General features: G+C 40.2%; 1 protein-coding gene across 1 annotated transcript in view; it reads left to right on the top strand.

Annotated features, from left to right (window-relative positions):
• RAP2A (RAP2A, member of RAS oncogene family) overlaps positions 1–18,732 on the top strand; it is a 31,701-nt gene extending 12,969 nt beyond the window's left edge. The window contains exon 2 of the mRNA XM_042838828.1: positions 16,384–18,732. Coding sequence (XP_042694762.1) covers positions 16,384–16,621 — 238 coding nt within the window. The 3' untranslated portion in view covers positions 16,622–18,732. The remainder of the gene's footprint in view (positions 1–16,383) is intronic.
• Positions 18,733–20,773: the final 2,041 nt, after the last annotated feature.

Genomic DNA, 20,773 nt, shown 5'->3' with positions numbered 1-20,773 from the left:
AGGACTGGGAAAAGTCTGGGCTTCAAACCCCACACACCTTTGTGTTAATTGAAGTGGCCTTTCTGCATAGGACGACTTAATGTGGAGAAAAATAATTAGTGGACTGTTTTCCAGAAATTCTGGTTACCGGTTAGTGAGTGATTCAGCAAGGAAGGTGTTATGGACACTGGGTGTGTGGTTCTTTAAATGCAGACTTTCTCAAAAGGAATCCAGCCTTTTCTCAAGTAGTTTCTTACCATTATGACCACTCTTAAGGGTTAGGTCTACAAATTACCATCCTTTCTGGATGAGAATTTCATCACTAATTAACTTTCTGAATGAGTTTAGTAAAGCCACGTTGTTTGATCATACTTCAGATAACCTAACAGTTTTCTTACTAATTCAAGCAGTTCTTTACTTGGTGTCTGTGTGGGAATTTACAGCATCTTAAAGAAATGACTTTGGCTGCCGTTTCTTATTTTTTACCCCCTGGCTGCGGGGTGACCTCATGGTAGCCTTTCAGTACCTAAAGGGATCTTACAAACAGGAGGGGATTCAACAGGGTAGATAATGGCAGGACGAGGGGAAATGGTTTTAAGTTGAGGGAGGGAAGATTTAGGTTGGATGTCAGGGGGAAATTCTTTACAGAGAGAGCAGTGAGATTCTGGAACAGGCTGCCTAGAGAGGTTGTGGATGCTGGGTTGGACGGGGCCTTGGACAGCCAGGTCCAGTATTTAATGTGGAGGTTGGTGGCCCTGCATGTGGCACGGAGGTTGGAGATTCATGATCCTTGAGATCCCTTCCAGCCTGGGCCATTCTGTGATTTCTTTTTCACTCTCAGAAGAGAAGTTGTCACTGAAAGATGTGGCCTTTTGTTGTGAGAGTTTTCTTTTTTTTCCCTTCTTTTGCACATGTTCTCACTGTAATGTAGCAAAGCAAAGTCCTTCCTGCCAGCTGAGCCTCCACCTGTTTGCCTGATAGAAGCCATGGCAGTGCTTGAGGTTGTGACACCAGCCTGAGCAGTCAATGCAGACAGAGCTCTGGTGATGTGGCCTCATGGGCAGCTGAGGGATGACGAAGGCCTGGCAGCCAGTCTTCTTGCTGGAGATATGGCCCAGTAGGATGAAACGTGCAGAATAAAGCCACCTTCAAGGTGGTTTAGGTACCACAGAGTGTCTTGGTAGCAAATAAAATGGCTGTCAGTCATGTTAGTGAAACTCATCTGGGAAAAACTTTATTTTTCTTTAACCTAGACGAAACACAAAGAAATTAACATTTGTGCATGAATTAAAATATAAATAGCTCACATCTGGGATGTTGAGCATACCCAAGTTCCTCATTCTAGCTGACTTCATTTAATAGTTGCACAAATATGAGATTTGAAATGCACGTAAGGAAGAAATTTTTTTTGCTGTGTTATTTACTTGATATCCTACGACTGACATAATTTTATAGACATTAATTTCTTACAAGGTTCTGAAGGCTAGAATAGTCCAATATTTTCAGGGTGTTGATTTAGAAGGAAATAGTTTGTGAGATTTTTTTTTTCTGTAATTGAAACTTGTCTTGATTTTTTTTAATTTTTTTTTTTTTGAAAATTGAAACTTACTGCAGAAAGAACAAAATAACTTCCTAAGAAAATTATGTCAGAAGTTTATCATCGACATAGAGATTATGAGTAAATCGTACTTCATATTCTCAGCATAGAAGTAGTATGTAGAGGGAAGCTACTCAATACTTGAAGATGAACCAAAGCCAAAAAAATAAACTCTCAGGATTTTAGAAGTTTTTAATTTGTATATTGATGTTTAGATAAAGAAACAACTTCAGGTAATGGACTGATCAATTTTCTCTGGATCAAATATTGAGTTGTTAAAGATAAGAGGTCACTTCCAAAAACTGTGGATAAGAAACATTCTTGCTGCTCAGTTTGTCCTAAGCAGTCCTTCAGAACATTCAGAGTATCTAAACGAGGCTTATAGTAATGAAATAAATTATTATTTAAGGTAAGTTGCACCAACTTTTGAGGTCATGACCAGATGTTGGTGGGTTTTTTCTTCAAGTTAGAAGGTAAATGGTAGAAACTCAATAGGAGTAAAGAAGCTTCCAGGATATCTGTTAATGAAATAACTGAGTCTGTAACCCATAAGTTTATGGTGTGCTTTCCTTGGTGACAAACTTCATACCTTTCTTTAAAAGAAAGTTTGATTATAATAAAAAAGGTATGAAAGCACAGTGCTGCTTCCAAAGTGAAAGACAAATTGGTGGAAGTTATATTATCTTCTAAATTGGTTCTCTATTCTTGTGTTGCTACTCGCTTGGAGTCTCCTTAAAATTGTCTATCTTACAAATAATACCCAGAGTTATAACATAATTGTATTGTTGTGAGGAAAATGTGTCTCAACAGAGCATTTTTTTTGCAAAGTTTCCTGATAAGCATTGTAGGATGTTTTTATTAGCTTGAAGGACATTAAACTGTATTATTCTGTGGTTACTAGGGTAACAAGGAAGCCTCTGCTTCGTTCTAGACACTCCAGTTCTCTTCAGGCTGTGTCAGATCACGTATGCTGTGATATTCATCTGCCTGAGGATGAACGTGAGGATTGATGAGAGAGCAGAAGTTCATCAGGTTGTTTGCCTCTTCATCCCATTATTTATTTATCTTTTCCTTAAGTTTTAAGTAACTTGGAGCTAGGTGACTGCAGTAGGTCAAATTCTTCAAAAAGCAAAAGGCACTATGGAAATGCAGTTCATATCCATTTAGATATGGACTATATAACTATATAAGATATTTAAGGTCAGACTTGATCTTCTGAGACCCTTTCCAACATGGGCTGTTCTCCAGTCTGTGAGTTCTGTGATCCAGGCTTGTAGCTGTTTCCAGAGGTATGTACCCAGGCAGTGGTAAAAATCAGCAGCTCTGACTTAGTGAAGTAATAAAGCTGTTGCCTTGATACTGAGAAGCTGTGTGGTTTAGTTGGATGGAATGGCATGATGTTCCTAAATTCTTATCCTTTGGGAGCAGGTGATGCTATTAAGAAGGTTGAGAATTAATTGTTAGGCCTATTCTTAAAGACTGTAAAAGTGTAATTCTAATGAGCTAGAAAAAAATCCTATTAGAATAGTTTTAAATAAGTTTTGCAGCGGGAATTTTATCAGTGATTATAAATTGTTTAAAGTAATCTAAGTGTATTTACTTTGAAGAGTGAAATAATGCTTTATGGGATTGTGATCATCTGGCCCTTTGGAAGGGCTTATGCATTTGATCATTTATGCTAGCCAAAATTTTCACTTTATCTGTTTGCTAATAACCTCTACAGATGTAATAAGGAAAAGAGACTGAAGTTGCTGCTAACTTATGCACAGGGCTGCAGTCAATTTTTGTAAAATCTAATCCAGTCAATTTGCTTTCATAATGATGGGATATATACCTACCTTGAGTTCTATAGGTATAGTTCTCAACTCAAACTAATAGCTGTAAGTAGCTCTATGGCTTTGGCATTTGTTTCTCAACTCTTTGTCTCTGGAAACCAGCATTATACAACTCACTTGTCTGCTTGTCTCATCTTCCACCCTTACCAGCTGATAAGTTTTAAATTCTGTGGTGAAGTTGAACTGAATTAAGTGCTGAGACAAGTTCCAAAAGAGGTTGTGGAAGGTCCCTTGCTAGAGGCTGTCAGCACCCAACTGTATATGTGGCTCCACATGGGCTGGTTGAAGGTCTCCTAGCAGACCTTCTGCTGAGCAAGGAGTTGGACTGGAGACTGCCTGAGGTCCCTTTCATCCCAGTGATGCTATAGTTCTAAGTCTGGGAAGAATTAGGGATCTAAATACTGATTTAAGTTCTTGCTGAGCTATAGGTGGAAGAGAGATCCTGTTAGTGCTCAGCCTGTGGGGAAAAGCTGTGGCATGTGCTGAACTCTAGTTGGAGACTGGAGAGGAAAATAGCTGAGAAAGTACTGAGCAAAAGGAAAAACTGTAGCTTTACATATCAGTATTGACCAAATCTATAGGAAAGTAAGACCTACTTTTGTTACCATAAATTTCTTGCTGGTTTATACACTTCACATAAGGGCAAGATTCTGCTTCAGCTCTCCCAGTTCAAATACTGCCAATATTTTTTGTCTCAAAGCTTTTTCTCTAACCCATCTACAGGCATACACTTTGATGTATCTGGATTGGTACAAATCTATTTGGTGACTTTCTGTCTCCCTCTTTGTCAGTGCTACCTTATGCAGTAAGTTTATAGTACATTTTAAATCCTACCATAATTCATATGAACATTTACATTTCAAGGAATACTGTTCCGAGAGACTTGTAACAAACTGTGGATTGCTAGATAAATGGTAATGCATGCTAGGGTCACTTAGGTTTTATGAACACAGTGATTTAATAAACTAAAAGTATGAAACAGTTGGACTCAATAGATTTGCTTTATGGTGTAAAAGAGGCTTGTATTGCTTTTAATAGGTATCTGCATTTTTTTTCCTTGCCTTTGCAAAGAGTTGTATGCAATCCCATACCCTCAGAGCAAGCTGATTTCATAGAATCATAGAATGGTCTGGGTTGAAAAGGACCACAAAGATCATCCAGTTTCACCCCCCCTGCTGTGTGCAGGGTCGCCAACCAGCAGACCAGGCTGCCCAGAGTCACATCCAGCCTGGCCTTGAATGCCTCCAGGGATGGGGCATCCACAGCCTCCTTGGGCAACCTGTTCCAGTGTGTCACCACCCTCTGTGTGAAGAACTTCCTCCTAATATCTAACCTAAACCTCCCCCGTCTCAGTTAAAAACCATTCCCCTTTGTCCTGTCACTATCCACCCATGAAAACAGCCATTCCCCCTCCTGTTTTTATGCTTCCTTCATGTACTGGAAGGCCTCAGTGAGGTCTCCCTGGAGCAGTCTCCTCTCCAAGCTAAACAAGCCCAGTTCCTTCAACCTTTCCTCATAGGAGAGGTGCTCCAGCCCTCTGATAATCAAAAATTTATTACAAAACTTCCACGAGTTTGCTGTATGGGAACCCAGGGAAGAGGAGAAATCTCTCAGTGTCTGTATATGTTTATAGATACCATGAGCTCTGTTGCTTCTGCTCCAGCCTGTGTAGTTGAAGTGAGACAACATCCCTGGTGTTCTTCCCCAAAGAATCATCACTAAGATCATCATGTCTACCCGTCAACCCATCACCTACATGTCCACTAACCATGTCCCTCAGTGTCATGTCTTCCAGCTTCTTGGAGTCACTGTTCCTGGAGGTGTTTGCTACTTTCCAGGTCAGCCTGTTCCAATGAATTACCAAACTTTATGCTGAAGTTCTTTGCTCTTGCCATGATGCTTGCGTAATCTAGTGGCTTTTCTGTTTCTGCTGGCAAGCTGGATGTGCAGAATTTGCTCTCGTGTATCTGTTCTCAGTACTTGTGAAGAACCCAAAGATTTGTGCTGTTATATAGTGAGTTGCTGAGAATAGCTAATATACAGGATGTTCCTCTCTTGGAGAGAACAAACTTGTCAGCATGCTCATTGGGATGCTTGGATGACCTCTGTCACCAAGGATGGAAGGCTTCAGCAATAGTTATGTGCAATAGGCATTTGGAGGCTAAGACTGGTTTTCCACGTGGAGGTCAGAGGTACAGGGTTCAAGGGACTTGGTAGAAGTTGGGTGGGAAAGCCTGTCGCAGGGTATGGCACTGAGCCCACATCTCCTGCATCACCTCAGCGCTCTTCTCACTTGATACTAATGTGTTTTCTGTTAAGAGTCAGAGGGTAAAATGTAACTCTAAGTGGTTAAGTCTGGAAAGTGAAGAAATGATTATCTTGAAGAACTGCCTTTCTTGAGAGTTTAAAGTACAAATCAAAGATAGGCACTAGTCTCTGTAATCGTAGGATTTTCTGTTTAATTGTAGTATCTTCATGTTGTTTGTTTGATAGCTACCAAAACCCTTGATGTATCCAGTCATGCTCATTGCAATAAACATTATTACAGAACCATTGTATATGGCTTGAAGACATTTAAGATCAGAACACTAATACAATCATGAAGAATAATTTTCAGTTATGGATTCAAAGTTCAAAATACTTAAATATGCAGCCTAATTTTCGAGATGTTGGGCCATTGCTACAGGTAGTTGTGGTGTTTTTTGAAAAATTAGATGCTCAGAATTAATGTATCTGGAAATTTTAAGCAAGAGCCTTGTATTTAAGCAGCTATACTGTGCCTTACATGCTCATAGTTTTTGAGGTAAATTGACTTCTTTCCACATAAACCTGTCTCTTAAAGTATGAGACAGTAATTAAATGGAACAGATGTAGCTGTGAGAATCTCCAGTTTGTAGGATATTCTGATTTTAATTTTTTTCCTTGCTGCATTGGAAGTATGTCAGAAACAAGAGAACTAGTCATTATGAAAAAAAAAGTCAGGTAAAAATACTTGCATTATGTTTCGTACTTGTGGCTATTGCTGCTTAGGTTCTACCAAGAAATAGAAAATTCTTACTTGAAGATTCCAGTGTTTGAGTTGTTAAATATGACTACACTTCAGGATTTCAGTAAGACAGTATTGATATTCTGTTGTATAAGACAAGAACTTTGGCCTAAGGAAGGAACACAAGGATTAAAATACTGTATGCACATGCTCAGAGCAAACCTCCTGCTAAGCACGTAGGTGTTGTATGTCTCTTAGAGTCTTTTCAGTGCTGATAGTTGACTGCAGCATTAGATGTGAATTGCAGTGATGGACACTAAGAAATGCTACATCCTTTTAAGGTGAAAGCTAACCTCTTGCTTGCTAAGGTTGTCAGACATCTGAACTGCCAGTGGATGAGAATTAGTGTTAGTTGTGGCATGGACTCGTTGCCAAGCTCCAGTACTAAAAGGGCTGCTGGCCTGCCCCTTCCTATGCTGGATCCTTACCTGGAGGGAACTGGGTGTCACTGGATGCAATTACAAATATATGTGGGTGTCTGTGAACTTGTTGAGGTGGAAGTCTTCCAAAGATCTTGCTGATTTTTCTTTAGAACTGGTTCAATACTTTAGGTGAATGAATATTGAATTCTTCTCCAGTTGGGGTGTGTAGGTAGGCCATTGAATTTCCAGGCTTTCTTGCTGTGGGAACTCTTGCACTCTTGCTTAAACTCTAAACTCTACAGTTTAAGCAAGTGAACAAGCTACAGACAGAGATGTTATCTGTGGTCGCCTGTGGGAGCAAGCAGAATGTCTGGAAGAGAGTTGTTACTGCCCTGTTCACATGTGACATCTTAGATGTATCAATCCTCTAATGAGAATTTCTCTCCAAAGTGATTGGAAATGGCTTGGAAAATTCGTTAGTGCCAAGCATACATATGTAGATGACATGCATCATCCTGTTGCTTCTGTTGCAGAAAAAGAATGTTGGTTTGTTAGGTGCAGTTTGAGTACACGGCAAAGGGATTACCCTTTGTAGATACCATCTACTGTTCATGTCCCTTGCAAGTTGTCAGCCGAGAGCTGCCAAGAACTAGTGAACTTTGGTTCAAATGCACTTGGAACAATTGGGAAGCAAATAGAGTGCTTCATTACATTGGCTTTTGTTTCTTTGGCTGTTGGTTGGAAGACAACTGTTTCCTCTAATACTAACTAGACTGTAGCAGTTGTGAGCCTGTCAGACAGTTTCAGCAAAACTAGAGTTGGCTGAACTCTTTTGTTAGACTTTGAAACCACACTGGGAAATGTAAGCAAACTATAACAACCAGTGAACTGAATTGGCTTTTTAAAGTATTTAATTGAAGTTGAGTTGGTTTATTTCCAGAAAGTTTCATGTCCAAGAACAGTTTCAGAAGTCTTCTCAAAAGCACTGTGGTGTGGTGGTTATTTATTTTGCTAATATCACTCCTCAAGTCATTTTACAATTATTAATTTGATGTCCAGTGAGTAAGTACAATTATCCTGACTGTATGCAGTTATCCTCAGTCTACCCATCTGCAGAGTTTGTTTCCCGAAGGCTATGCATAGAGTTCATGTCAAAGCCTAGAATGAAATGTTAGATCCCCGTTACTGCAATTAGGCCATGCACTGTTCTGTATAGCAAAATAATTCATGACTCAGCCACCTAATTGCAGGCGGGTTCCAATAAGGTCTTTAACATCTCCTCATTTATAGAAATGATTTTAAGACTTTTTTTTTTTTAGGTGCAAGTTGTTGCTTAAGTAATTAAATCCTTACACAATATAGCTTACGAAACTGAATATTAAATGCAATTAATTGGCAGACTGGAATTACTTGTTTTACAGCTGTTAGTTTCAGATTCATCTGAGAATCTGCAGTAACTTCTGTATTGTGGAGAGCTCAAACTGCAGAAACCTACTTACTTTCAGATTTGTATATATATATTGTCTCCTAACATACTTGATTTATGTACACAGGTACAAGCACATCTTCATTGGCATGTATCTGTAGAAATCCATGCGGAAAAAAGTTCTGTAGACTGGTGTGCTGTTGATTTAACTCATGATGTTAAAATTCTTAAAACTATCAAAATACAAGGAATCAGGGTCTGGAAAAAGGGAAATGTTCTCTCTGGCTACGTTTCTTAAGGTAAGCAGATTTATTTTTAATTGTTGAGGATTTTATGTGAAACATCCAGGGAATTTTGCAAAAGGGGTAAGAAAACGTCTTGGAATAAATTCTTTCTCTTGACAAGGAAACTTTGAGTTATGACAGATTTACTGCAGGCAGGCAAAATTTGCAAGCTACATTACAAAATAATGTTTAGTAATAGATACATATGAATCAGTAAACAGTGTAATAAATTAAACTGCTATTTATAGTACTTCATTTCATAGTGCCCAGAACTATTTTACTGTGTCGTTTGGCAAGATTCTTATCACATTTTTTTTCTGTAAGCCTAAAGTAAAGAATAATTATTTTTTTTCTGACTTTCTAATTTTGTCATCGTTTTCTGTAGTATCTTCACCATTTCAATGGCTTTTCTTTTTGAAATAATATGAAACGTGTCACAAACACCATCAAAAAAGGAGGAGAGGGCAAAAAGCACGTAATGCCTATGAAGATAATAAACGTGGTTTCAAACTGAAGGCTCCTTTTGATGATTAGGAAATGTTATCATGGATACGTGTCTTTTGTGTTTCGGTGGTCTTGGCATTTAACATGTAAAGCTGGAAGCCCATTTATCTTTTTGTAACGTTCAATGGGAATTAAGGTAGTCATAAAAACAGTCTTCGAGAAAGCATTTTTTCTTTGTATTTGTTCTTATTATACTGAACATTTCTGCATCTTGGTTGAATGTGTTTGGCTTTGGTGTGAAGCTCAGGCAAAAATCCTAGAAAAATGCAGTGTTTTCCTGAAGATACAATTAAAAAGCAGGAACCCTTCTGAGCTTTTGTCTTCTCCTGTACTGATCCAGTGCCCCATTTATTTATTTACTTTACAGTTTTAGGGGTACTGGGCAATCTCTAGTACAGTTTATAGAAATGAGATCTATTAGTCAGCTCGAGGTACACTTTTCAATTCTTACTTTCTGTTCCTCATTTTATTATGTTTTCACTTCACACCATCTTTTTCATCTTTAGCCTGCGACAGCTCTAACCAGAAATGTGAGAGTTACCTTGTAAATGTGAAAGCAATTCAGATGTGCTGTTGGGTACTGCCTCTGTTTTTCCCTTTCTGAATAAAGCTGGAGGTAGAAAAATGCGAGGTAAAAATCTATGCGGGTCATTTACATACCATTCATCTGGAGACTTTCTAAATGTTTAACAAGTTAATTAAGCTGTTACTCAAAGTATACATATTAATCTAAACAGAAACCTGCGTGTGCGTGCCATGTAAGCTAAGATAAAATATAAAAACTGTTTATCACTGTGGCATGTGAGTCTGCATGGTCAGTGGTGTGGAGCTGAGCTGCATTAAACATTTAAAGTCTATGTATTTCCTGGCTCCATGTGATTGCAGTGTCCATCCTTGGGAAAACCGAGGTATTTACTCTGGCCTCAGTCCCAGAAGCTCGTGAAGATGGATACCACCAGGGTAGGTTTTTTTTAGCCCTGATTTATGTTATCTGGGACTGATAAGTATGTATTGGTTGCGTCTGTGGAGCAAGGATTGAATCTTGCCAGTAGTGACATTCTAGATCTGATGGTATTTGACTGCTCCAGTGTCTTTCATGGGGCTGCAGGTGATCTCAGCTGGGTTCTACCTTCAGGAGTTGATGCTGCTTGGCATCCATCGTATCGGAGCCTAAGCTGGCAAAGTCATTTAAGCAGGGTGATGTACCTTGTTCCTAAAGCATGTTCTACAGATGCATGTAATTGATCTTGCAAAAATTTGTTCCCTAGGAAGTCTTGAAAAGTCAAATCTTCCTGTGTTACATCTGAGTATATTTCTTTTAAGCTCCGCTGTGATGTTTGCCCTAGAATACATACTTCACTGCACTGATATAGAGGAACAGGCAGCAGTTCTCATTTTCACATGGCCCTCATCCTTTTCATTAGGAAAGATCAGTGCTGCTCAAAGCTTTACAGCAGCACTGAGAAAATTAGATTTTTCTGTTCCAGGAATGAGAGGCAGCAATGTTCTGCTTCTCTGATCTGAAGGGGACAGGTGGGGGAAGAGGCTGCCCTAAAAGGTGAGAGATACATGGCTCCTGCAGGGGACAACTGCCCTATGGCACATCCCAGGGTGGCAGCAGCAACAATTTCTGTGTTTTTCAGGGCTCTAGTTGAGGTAATGGCATTTTAGACTTTTTATTCTGCTGATATAAAATCGGGTAGGTATATACTGAGATGGAATTTGCTGAATACTGATACAGAGTTGAATAGAATAAAGACCATGCTGTCTGTTTTGGGACTGTGTTTGTCAGTAGGTTAGATCCAGCTTGAAGCTTTTGGAAGGATTCGTGGATTTCTGAGCTTGATTTTTGTAATTACACAGAAAGGTTCTGCATTGCTGTTTAAGCATTGCAGGACAGTTTTTTCTTGTTCTTTTTCCTTTCATAAAGCAATTTTCATGTTGGGTCACTAAAATCCACAGGGTGAAAAGCCTGTGGGGAAGAGATGTTCTTCTTCCCTTCAGATTTCATTAGAATCACGTCGTTCTGCTGCATTTGACAAATAGCCCTTTCTTGTTGCAGGCCATGTGGCTGCACACCATCCGGGCTGTTGCATGCTGAAACCCAGGCACTGCAAAGTAATGAGAATGGCAAGTGGTACCTTCACTCAATTTGGGCAGAGAGGAGCCTAATGAGGTTCAGGAAGGGAAAGGTAGAGTCCTGCACCTGGGCAGGAGTAACTGCATGCATCAGTACTCATTAGGGGCTGACCTGCTGCAGAGGAGACCTGGGTGTTCTGGTGGGCAACAGGTTTGTCATGAGCCATCCATGTGCCTTTGTGGCCAAGAAGGTCAATGGTATCCTGGAGTGCGTTAAAAAAGAGCGTGGCCAGCAGGTCAAGGAAGATGATCGTCCCCCTTTACTCTGCCCTGGTGAGGCCACATCTGCAGTACTGTGTCTAGTTCTGGCCTCTATTCAAAAAGACAGGGAACTTGTTCTAGAAATAGTCCTGTGGAGGCCTACAAAGATCATAGAATCATAGAATCACAAGGTTGGAAAGGACCTACAAGATCATCTAGTCCTTCCCCTCATCACCATTGCCACCACAAGCACTAAACCACATCTCGCAGCTCCTCACCCAGACGCCTCTTGAACACTGCCAGGGACGGCGACTCCACCACCTCCCTGGGCAGCCATTGCAGTGCCTGACCACTCTCTGAGAGAAAAAATTCTTCCTTATGTCTAACCTAGACCTCCTCAGGTACAACTTGTGGCCATTTCCCCAGGACCTGTTTGTTGCCTGGGAGAAGAGGCCAAATCCCTTTTCATCACAACCTCCCTTCAGGCAGTTATAGAGTGCAGTGAGGTCTCCCCTGAGCCTCCTCCAGACTGAACAACCCCAGCTCCTTCAGTGTCCTCACCTCACAAGTTTCGTTGCCCTTCTCTGGATGCCATTGGATGCCATTGGCCCTCTTGGCCACCTGGGCACATTGTCGGCTCGTGTTCAGCCGAGCATTAACCAACACCCCCAGGTTCCCTTCCTCTTCACATCATCACGTCATCCAGCCACTCATCCCCAAGCCTGTAGCACTACATGGGGTTGTTGTGCCCAAAGTACAGGATCCGGCACGTTGAATCTGTTGAATCTTGGTCTTGTTGAACTTTATCCCATTCACTTCAGCCCAGTGATTCAGCTTATCTAGATCCCTCTGAAGGGCCTCCCTACCCTCAGGCAGATCGACACCAGCTCTCTATTTGGTGTCATCTGCAAACTTACTGAGGGTGCACTCAAGCCCCTCATCTAAGTCATCAGTAAAGATATTAAACAAGATGGGCCCCAGTACCGACCCCTGGGGGACACAACTTGTAATGGGTTGCCAGCTGGACTTAGCTCCATTAACCACTACCCATTGGACATGGCCCTCTAGCCAGTTCCTTACCCAAAGAAGGGTAGACTTGTCCAGGCCACGGACAGCCAGTTTCCCCAGGAGAATACTGTGAGAGATCGTGTCAAAGGCTTTGCTGAAGTCTAGGTAGACTATATTGATAGTCTTTCCCTCATCTACCAGTCTGGTCACCCAGTTATGGAAGGAGATGAGGTTGATCAAGCGTAACCTGCCTTTCATGAACCCATGCTGGCTGGGCCTGATGCCCTGGATGCCACACATGTGCTGAGTGATCTCTCCCAGGATGATTTGCTCCCTAACTTTCCTTGGTACTGAGGTCAGGCTGACAGGCCTGTAGTTCCCTAGAAGCTCCTTACAGCCCTTCTTGTAGGTGGGAGTCACATTGCAAGTCTCCAATCCTCCAGGACCTCTTGAGATACCAGGAGTGCTAGTAGATGGCAGAGAGCAGCTTGGTGATGAGGGGCCTGGAACTTCTTCTGTAAGAGGATAGACTGAACAACCTGGGACTATTGGTAAGAGGATGGTGGTGCCCAGCAACAAGACAAGAGGCACTGAGCACAAACTGAAATGCAAGAAGTTCCATCTGAACACGAGGAAAAACTTCTTTACTGTGTAAGTGGCAGAACACCGGAACAGGCTGCCCAGGGAGGTTGTGTATTCTCCTCTGGAGATATTCAGAACCCAATGGTTTTGGGTGACCATGAGTGGCCACCTGCCCAACATACTCTAGGGATCCTGTTTTAACAGTGGGACTGAGCTAGAAGGTCTCCAGAAGTCCCTTCCAACCCCTGTGATTCTGTGACCTCCTGGTGCAGGATGGGCAGCAGTAAACACAGTCTTGAGCCAGGAAGCTTGTCTGTGCTCAGCTGACATAGGTTTGCCCAGGACCTGGAGTGAGGTAGGAAGCTCTGGAAGCTTTATGGTTTGTGTGGTGTTACCAAAAGTTGGGGCCATAGAGCCTCTGAATGGAGGTCAGCAGGGGCTGATGTGGAACCACATAACTTCTGCTAAGGTCTGCTGTGTCTGAGATGGCACTATCCAACACTGCCTGTCTGTCTGTCATCATCTTGCTATATGGAGAATATAACACGCAGACATCTACTATGGCAGGACTGGTACTGAAATGGAGCTAATAAAGCCATACTGCAGCAAGTCGTCTGCTCAGTATCCATGGATTGGAATATTGAGATGTTCCAGTCTGCATTCATCTTGATGATAAGTAATGGCTGATCTTTGTATTCTGAATGAAAAATCATGTAGTGTGTGTGTGTATGTATGTATATATATATATATAAATATATATATATTTATATATAAATGTATGTTTTGAATTCATATACATTTTAAAAGGCACGCTGAATTTACGCATACTTTATATATTTGCTTTGTAGATTTGACTACTCAAAAATGAGGTAATAAAGGATGTATTTTGTAAAAAAAGCCAACCTTATTTTTGCCCTTTGAGGAAGAATTTGACAAGGCAACGTGAGGATTTTGCAGAAACTTTGTTCTTTTACACAGCTTAATGTTATAAAATTGTCACTGGATGAACATGGATTATAAGATACATAAGACTATTGACTGTAGGATTTCAATCTCTTTTGAAGTGGTGAAGGTAGGCAGTGAACAAGGCAAACACAAGCTGTAAAGGCAGGAAAAACCAATACAGAAAAGTGATTCTGTCCTGTGTAGTAGCTCCTAGATGATGCTGTGTAAGTAAATTCAATTTTTTTTTTATATCTATCTTGTCAGCTCATGTGTTCTCCACTACAAAATTTCTATCTCCATCCCTTCACTTCTCAGATGCTGAGCACTCATAGCAAATAGTGCCTCAAGTCCTTAGTTAGTTGCCCTCCTTTTCTAGGGTTCTTAAATCCTAATAATTTACCCTAATATTTTAGTGGAGCTGTCTGTAAATCTGCAACAAGTGTGTGGGCTTTTTTTCCTCTTGTCTGTCAGTAAATCGGAGCAATTGTGCAGAATGAGAAGAAGTGGTGTTGTTTTAACTGTGGCTCATCCACTTTGCAGAATGCTTCTTAAGTGACTGCTTTGAATTTCTTCCTTATTCTCACTTGTAAAATTGAGACAATGGAGAATATCTAGAAGTAGTAGAAGAAAGTTTATGCTATATCACAACATACAGTGAAGCTGATCCTGCTTCCACTGAAGGATTTAATACTGTACAGCGAATAAAATAAGATTCATGCACCTGGATAATAAAGATTAAGAAGTACTCAATTGTTGAACACCATCCATGTAATTAAAGACTATGCTATCACGTGTTCAAACGCGGGAGGACAGATTTTCAAGATGCTTTTGTGTGTTTTGTTACTTAATGGCAACTTAGCTCTCCTAATAGTTCCAAAGGTATCATTGTGCTGAAGTGTGTATCTAGAGAGTAAGAAATGGACTGCATCTGTTCAGGTGGTAAACGAGGGTAGGATAAATGGTGAGAAAGTGAGGGGATTCCTCTACAGTTAACGACCGTGGCCTTAGACTCTAGATTTGAGTGGTGCGCTCAGAGTTGGCAGAGAGTCATAAGAAAGCTTAAAATTTTACTTGCATCCTATGACGTGCTTGGATCAATTTTGGATACTGACTGGTGTGAGAATTTACTGTCCTCATACCCTTTGACTTGGAGCCTACAAGCCTTGTGTCAACAGGAGCACAGAGGTTCTGTTTCCGTGCAGAGACTTGACAGCTTAATTCCTTCATCTCTGGTGGGTTAGCACAAGCTGCAGGGGTACCTGCACCAGCTCCACTCTGCTGCCCTACCTGGAAAGCAGGAAGAAAGAGGTAAATAGTTGATGTATAGGTGTCATGTGTAACATCATGAACTGCTGCAGGTAGTAGCAATGATTGTTGTCTGTCTGCAGCTTGGTCTTGCTCAAATCCTTTGACTGATTTGAGTGCTACTGACCTAACACAAAGTAGAAAGTTGGGTTTGTATTAAGAGAGAGCCATCTTGTTTCTCTTGGATCTTAATTTAGTTTAAATGTTAAGAACTGTAATCAGTTTTTCTCTCAGTCCTTGTTGCTTTTTTGAGAAAACCAGTGTTGAGAGTGTTTTGGAAATCGGCCCAGTGTTGTCTTCTCTGTTATGTCAAATATGTAAATTTAAAACCTGACTAAACATTTGCTTAGCTCCGTGAAGAAGGGTTTTATGCACGTGAGGATGGAGGAGAAAAAATAGTAAAAAAACAGGCATGTTAATCAGAAGGAAAAGGCAAGGATCCTTTCACAGGGATGTGCAAAGTAATAAACTCCTAAGAACTGTGGTAGTATTGCCTGGTATTTCTTTTTCTTTTCAGCATGTATAACTGGTGTAACAGTATGAATACTGAAAGAAAAAAGTTGTATCTTCTGTATTGGCTAATGCATGTTTTTATGTATCACTACTTGTGTGTGTAGAAAGTACTTGAAGTGGGCTGCCTGAAATTTCACATGAATTTTACTGGCAGTTTAGTTTTCTCCCGTTTATTGCTCATCTGAGAGTTCTGTATGTATTAGCCAATGGTAGATGTACCTTTGAAAGGGAGAATGATGCATCTCCCTTATTGCAAGCAAGAAATGCAGTATGCTGCCTGTTCACAGAGAAGGAAGATGTAATGTTGGAGAGAGACTTGAACTTCACTCTTTTTCTTGCGCTCTGAGATGAACAACATGGAAAATATGATTATAGTACCTGTTTTTGCAGTGTGGAAGCGCTCCAGGCAGGTTTCGTGGTGGAAGGTAAACTTCACCTAAACTTCAAGAAAACTCTGGGAGAAAAGATGTGCAATAAATCACTAGAATGATTTATTATTCTAATATGTGAGACGTTTTCTTCAGTGTAAAAATTTCATTGTCCAAATGTCTTTCATGTCGGGTACTGTTTGCAAATAGATGCTTACACATTTGAATATGCTCTTCTCTGATGTATAACTATCACTGTGGATTTTTTGTTTTTGTTTTTTAACTGCAGGTATGAGAAGGTGCCTGTAATTCTGGTTGGTAATAAAGTGGACCTGGAAAGTGAGAGAGAAGTGTCATCGAATGAAGGCAGAGCCTTAGCTGAAGAGTGGGGCTGCCCTTTTATGGAGACCTCTGCTAAAAGTAAAACGATGGTGGATGAGCTCTTCGCAGAAATTGTTAGACAAATGAACTATGCAGCACAGCCAGACAAAGATGATCCATGCTGTTCTGCATGTAATATACAATAGCATTAAAAATGACCTAACCTGGACTTAAATTTGAAGAAATTTTGTAAGGTGGTAAAACTGTCTACTTCACTTCCTGGTTTGTGGGTCACTTGAAATACATCTGTAGTGAAGTAGCAACATTAACTCAGAGCTGAGCATTGAAAGTCAATCACTGACTCTGAATATAATTGGGTTCAATGACCACATCTCACCCGTTTTTCCCTTTGAGTACCTGCAATGTTACGGCATAGCCAGTCGATCTACAGGGTCGTTCCATTTGAGCGTACGTGTTATCATGTCCAGCAGCAATGACAGCAACTTTCTGCAAAGAAGTTGGAAAGCCTTGGAGGTGGGGAACTAGAGCGGTGAAGAGGATGTCCTTGAAGACCATTTGCAACTAGCATAAGTGCAAAAGGAGAGCTAAGTCTGTGAGCATTTAATTGCTGTGCTTTGGGACGTGCGCTATCACTTGTGGCCAAGTTTGTTCAACTGTGTTGATTTCACCTGAACTTCTGACAGTGTTAGAGGAAGAGGTTACCAGAGACCTATATTGTTTGGATTTTTTTCAAAATTGATGCTATTATTTCTACACTTTATCCCACATCTTGAAATAGAGTACATTGCATCAGTGAGTGAAGCGAGAGGCAAGATCTGCAAACAGGTGACAGGTGAAGAAACAGTATGGCATTGGAATGTTTTCAATCTTTCGTTTTGCTGCTCAAAAATGGAGGATCACTTCAGGTTTTGGTCTGCAAAAAGCCAAACAAACCCTCTGTTTACAAAGCAGGAAGCATCTTTATTTATCACTTTACTGAACCAGGAGGAAGCAACTGTGATGAAAAAATTGCTGAGCCTTATTAACAAGGAACACTTTAATAGATTAACTAGTACCATCTTGTAAGGAAAATTAAGCCATGTTGCATCCATATGTTCCCTTCTGCAGAAACCTCATGGGACAGTATGAACATCCTGCATCTTTAAGTTTGTTAAAGACAACAGTTTTTTCTTGCCTTTAAGGGCTACGTTCTCTGGTGGGATCCCTAACTAACCTTCGAAAATCAAGTTTGCTATTTCATAGCTTTAATGACAAAAACTTAAATTGGATAACCATGTAAAATCATTTGGTTCAGAGCTGAAATAGTTACAGTTATGATTCCTTAAGTGAGTGTGGAAATGGCTCTTTAATTGCCTGAGACACACCATTCAAAGATTGCCCCAATTATTTGAGTGTTAAATGGTGGGAGCAAATATTTTATTTTGAAAGGATGCTCGAGCTCTGGCTTGCTAGTTTCATAGCAGTGAAGTATTTATCATTTGCATGACTAATGGCACAAAAATACCTATTCTGAAGTCTTACAATCAAAGTAGAGAGAAGTTTTCAATCACAATGTTTAGATTTTACATGCTGGAGAGACCGTCTTGAGCTGGATCTCTTATAGGTAAAATTGGCCATAAAAATACAGAGTCACTGAGCCTGTGGTCTAAATAACACCATGCGTTCATTAGTTTTTCAATCTTGTGCAGTAACAGTGTAGTTCCTTGTGTTTAAATGAGTGAAAACAGGGGTGCTGGGCTGTGTGTGTATGTTGAGTGTGTATGTGTGTGTGTATATGACCCTTAGAAATGCTGTAATTGGAGTTAGGTTCGAGAGTTTTGCCTTCATCTGCAGAACTGCCTAAAAATGCTCTCATCTTCTACAAAGGAAACTTTGTACAGCACACTTAGCAGATTTTCATATGCATTCTTAACGTTTAAATTGTAGTTCAGTGGATGGTAAGCTAAGGAAATCATATTAATCGAAGAGAACGGACCATCTCTGCCCTTAATTTTTCAAAACCTTCCTACAACCAATGGATCGAAGGGCATCAGATGTCACGAAACATCATGCCTTACTCGAACGTTAATACAGCCCTTCTTCCCATCTACCTTTTGGAACTTTTGTTACTGTGCTTAGTTCTCCTTGAGATATTCACACCGTTTATTTCTGGCATCTGAATGCCCACTTTGGGTGCTCTGAATTGCCCTCCTAGAGGCACCTACCTCTTTCCATTGACGATATAGCAAAGCTTAGGCTTTTATCTTCGGTCCTCTGAGTCACTTCTATGCCTAAACTAGATGGTATGAATGTTCTCTTCCCCGCCCCCCCCCCCCCCCTCCATCTGCCCGTTTCAGCCACCATGCTTAAAGCAAGGTTTCAGATACTGAATTGGTGAGAGTGTAATTTTTCAGATATCCAGTTATTAAGCAGCACAGCCTATCTGTAAAATAGCTTTTCAGTGCGAGATCCACTGCATAAGCACTCAAAAAAGGATTAAAAGCCCCATAAAACTTAGAAGTGCGTGTTATGCAATGTTATTTACAGAGGTGTTAAAATCTTATCTCATTCATTGGCCAAGAAAATGGCACGAAGTACAATGTGAATGGCCTAACATGGAGTTGATAATATAAAACAGATAAACAGATGAGCTTCTAATATAAGAAAAATGGCAAGTGGAATTCCTAACAGAAGATACTAATGAAAATACACCCTGGTCTTATTTTTACATTACACTTTCACAATTTCTGAAACTCAGATTTGTGTATGCTGTCATGCAATACTGCAGGGCAGGGGGGGAGGAGAGAAGGGGGAGCATAACTGTTGTTTTTTTCTTATAATTCTGAGGAAGTAGTTATGCACTATTTGTATTTCCACTAATGTGAAGATAGTGGAGCTTGAATCAATGACAGTTGCACTTGACAGAGATTTTTTCCAAGATCCAGGGGTAGCAGGAAGGTGGGTGAGTGAGCCACACAGCACTTCTGTGGCCTCCCTTGTGTGGGACTCATGCTTGTTGTTTAATTTGTACCCTGAAAGGATTACCAATTACAATCTTTGAAAATTTCTTATAACATGCCTTAAAATATTATGATTTGTTCCAAAGACCCGCTTTTTCCTTTGGCTGTTCTTGTAGAGCTTTGTCCTTTTCTACAAAAACAGCATTTCTCCTTTTTTTCTTTTTATTGTGCTTTTTTTTTTTTTTTTTTTTTAATGTTGCAACTTTTATTCTTTTAAGCTATGATAGTGATAGCAACTGTTTCCTCTTTCCCTTAAAAGTGCACACAAGAACTGGTCCAAACAAACGGAATCAAATCAAGAGTATTACACATAGTTGCTTTTTTACTGTTGTTTTTGTTCTCCCTTAGCCCCTTCAGAGCATCAAAAGGACTTGGTGACTTTTTCTGTTCTGGTTCTAGCCTCTCCCTAACCCCAGTGCTACAGTTGCCATTACTTTTCTGTGGGAAAACTACTGGTATATTTGCTTTCCTGTATAGAATGTTGCCTAAAGATGTCAGCCATTTGGTTGGGGGGGTTTGTGCATGTTTGTTTTTTACTTTGATTTTTATTTTCATTTTTGCCAGTGTGCCGTCAAAGCACTGGTTAGGCTTTAATTGTGAAACTCCGCAACAAAAGCCAATGTTTGACGACTGCAGGAGGCTTTTATCTGCATTGTTGTGCATCTGTTGATTCTTGATCAGGGTTTGAAGAAAGACTGAAGTGGGTGCTGGAACCAGGCTTAACGCTGTTGATTTGGAGTTTCCCAGAGGTGAATTAATGTATTTCACAGATAACTGTTGAGCTCTAATACAACTGGCAACTTAAAAAATGAGGCAACAGTTTGTTTTGTAACAATGTCAGTTGTTAAAACCTTGATGTTTCAAATAAAACAAGAATTGTACATAGAACTCAATGCAAACTCAGCAGTTGTATTTGGAGTTAAATTATTTTAACAAATAAATTTATTTAATGAAAACTCCCCTGTGTTGTCCATTTAGATTTGGTAACCCAAAGTTCACCCGAAGCTTACCGAAGCAACGCAATAATTTTGAACATGCTGTCTATTCTGCTGGGATTCAGCTGAGCATTTCTTGCCAACGTGCTGCTCTTGTACAAATTAAATAGCAATAAGAAAGAAGTGAGCATAGTTTCATTTTAACAGATGGGTGCGCACGTCAATTTAAGTTATATGTTTGACAAAGAACCACAACAAAGGTTTTGTTTTCCTACTTTCTCAGATGGGTTTATGTGACAACTGTCAGTAAGACTTGGTATTGTTTAAGCTGTGCATCTTGCCATGGCAAAAGAATGTTTACCATAAAAAGATAAAATGATGCAGGACCTTGGTCAATAGATGA

This window comes from Centrocercus urophasianus, unplaced genomic scaffold, assembly GCF_019232065.1.
Source record: "Centrocercus urophasianus isolate 14NV4802_14NV808 unplaced genomic scaffold, USGS_Curo_1.0 seq_9, whole genome shotgun sequence".
Classification (NCBI taxonomy): Eukaryota; Metazoa; Chordata; class Aves; order Galliformes; family Phasianidae; genus Centrocercus; species Centrocercus urophasianus.
This window is presented reverse-complemented; position numbering and strand designations above follow the sequence as displayed.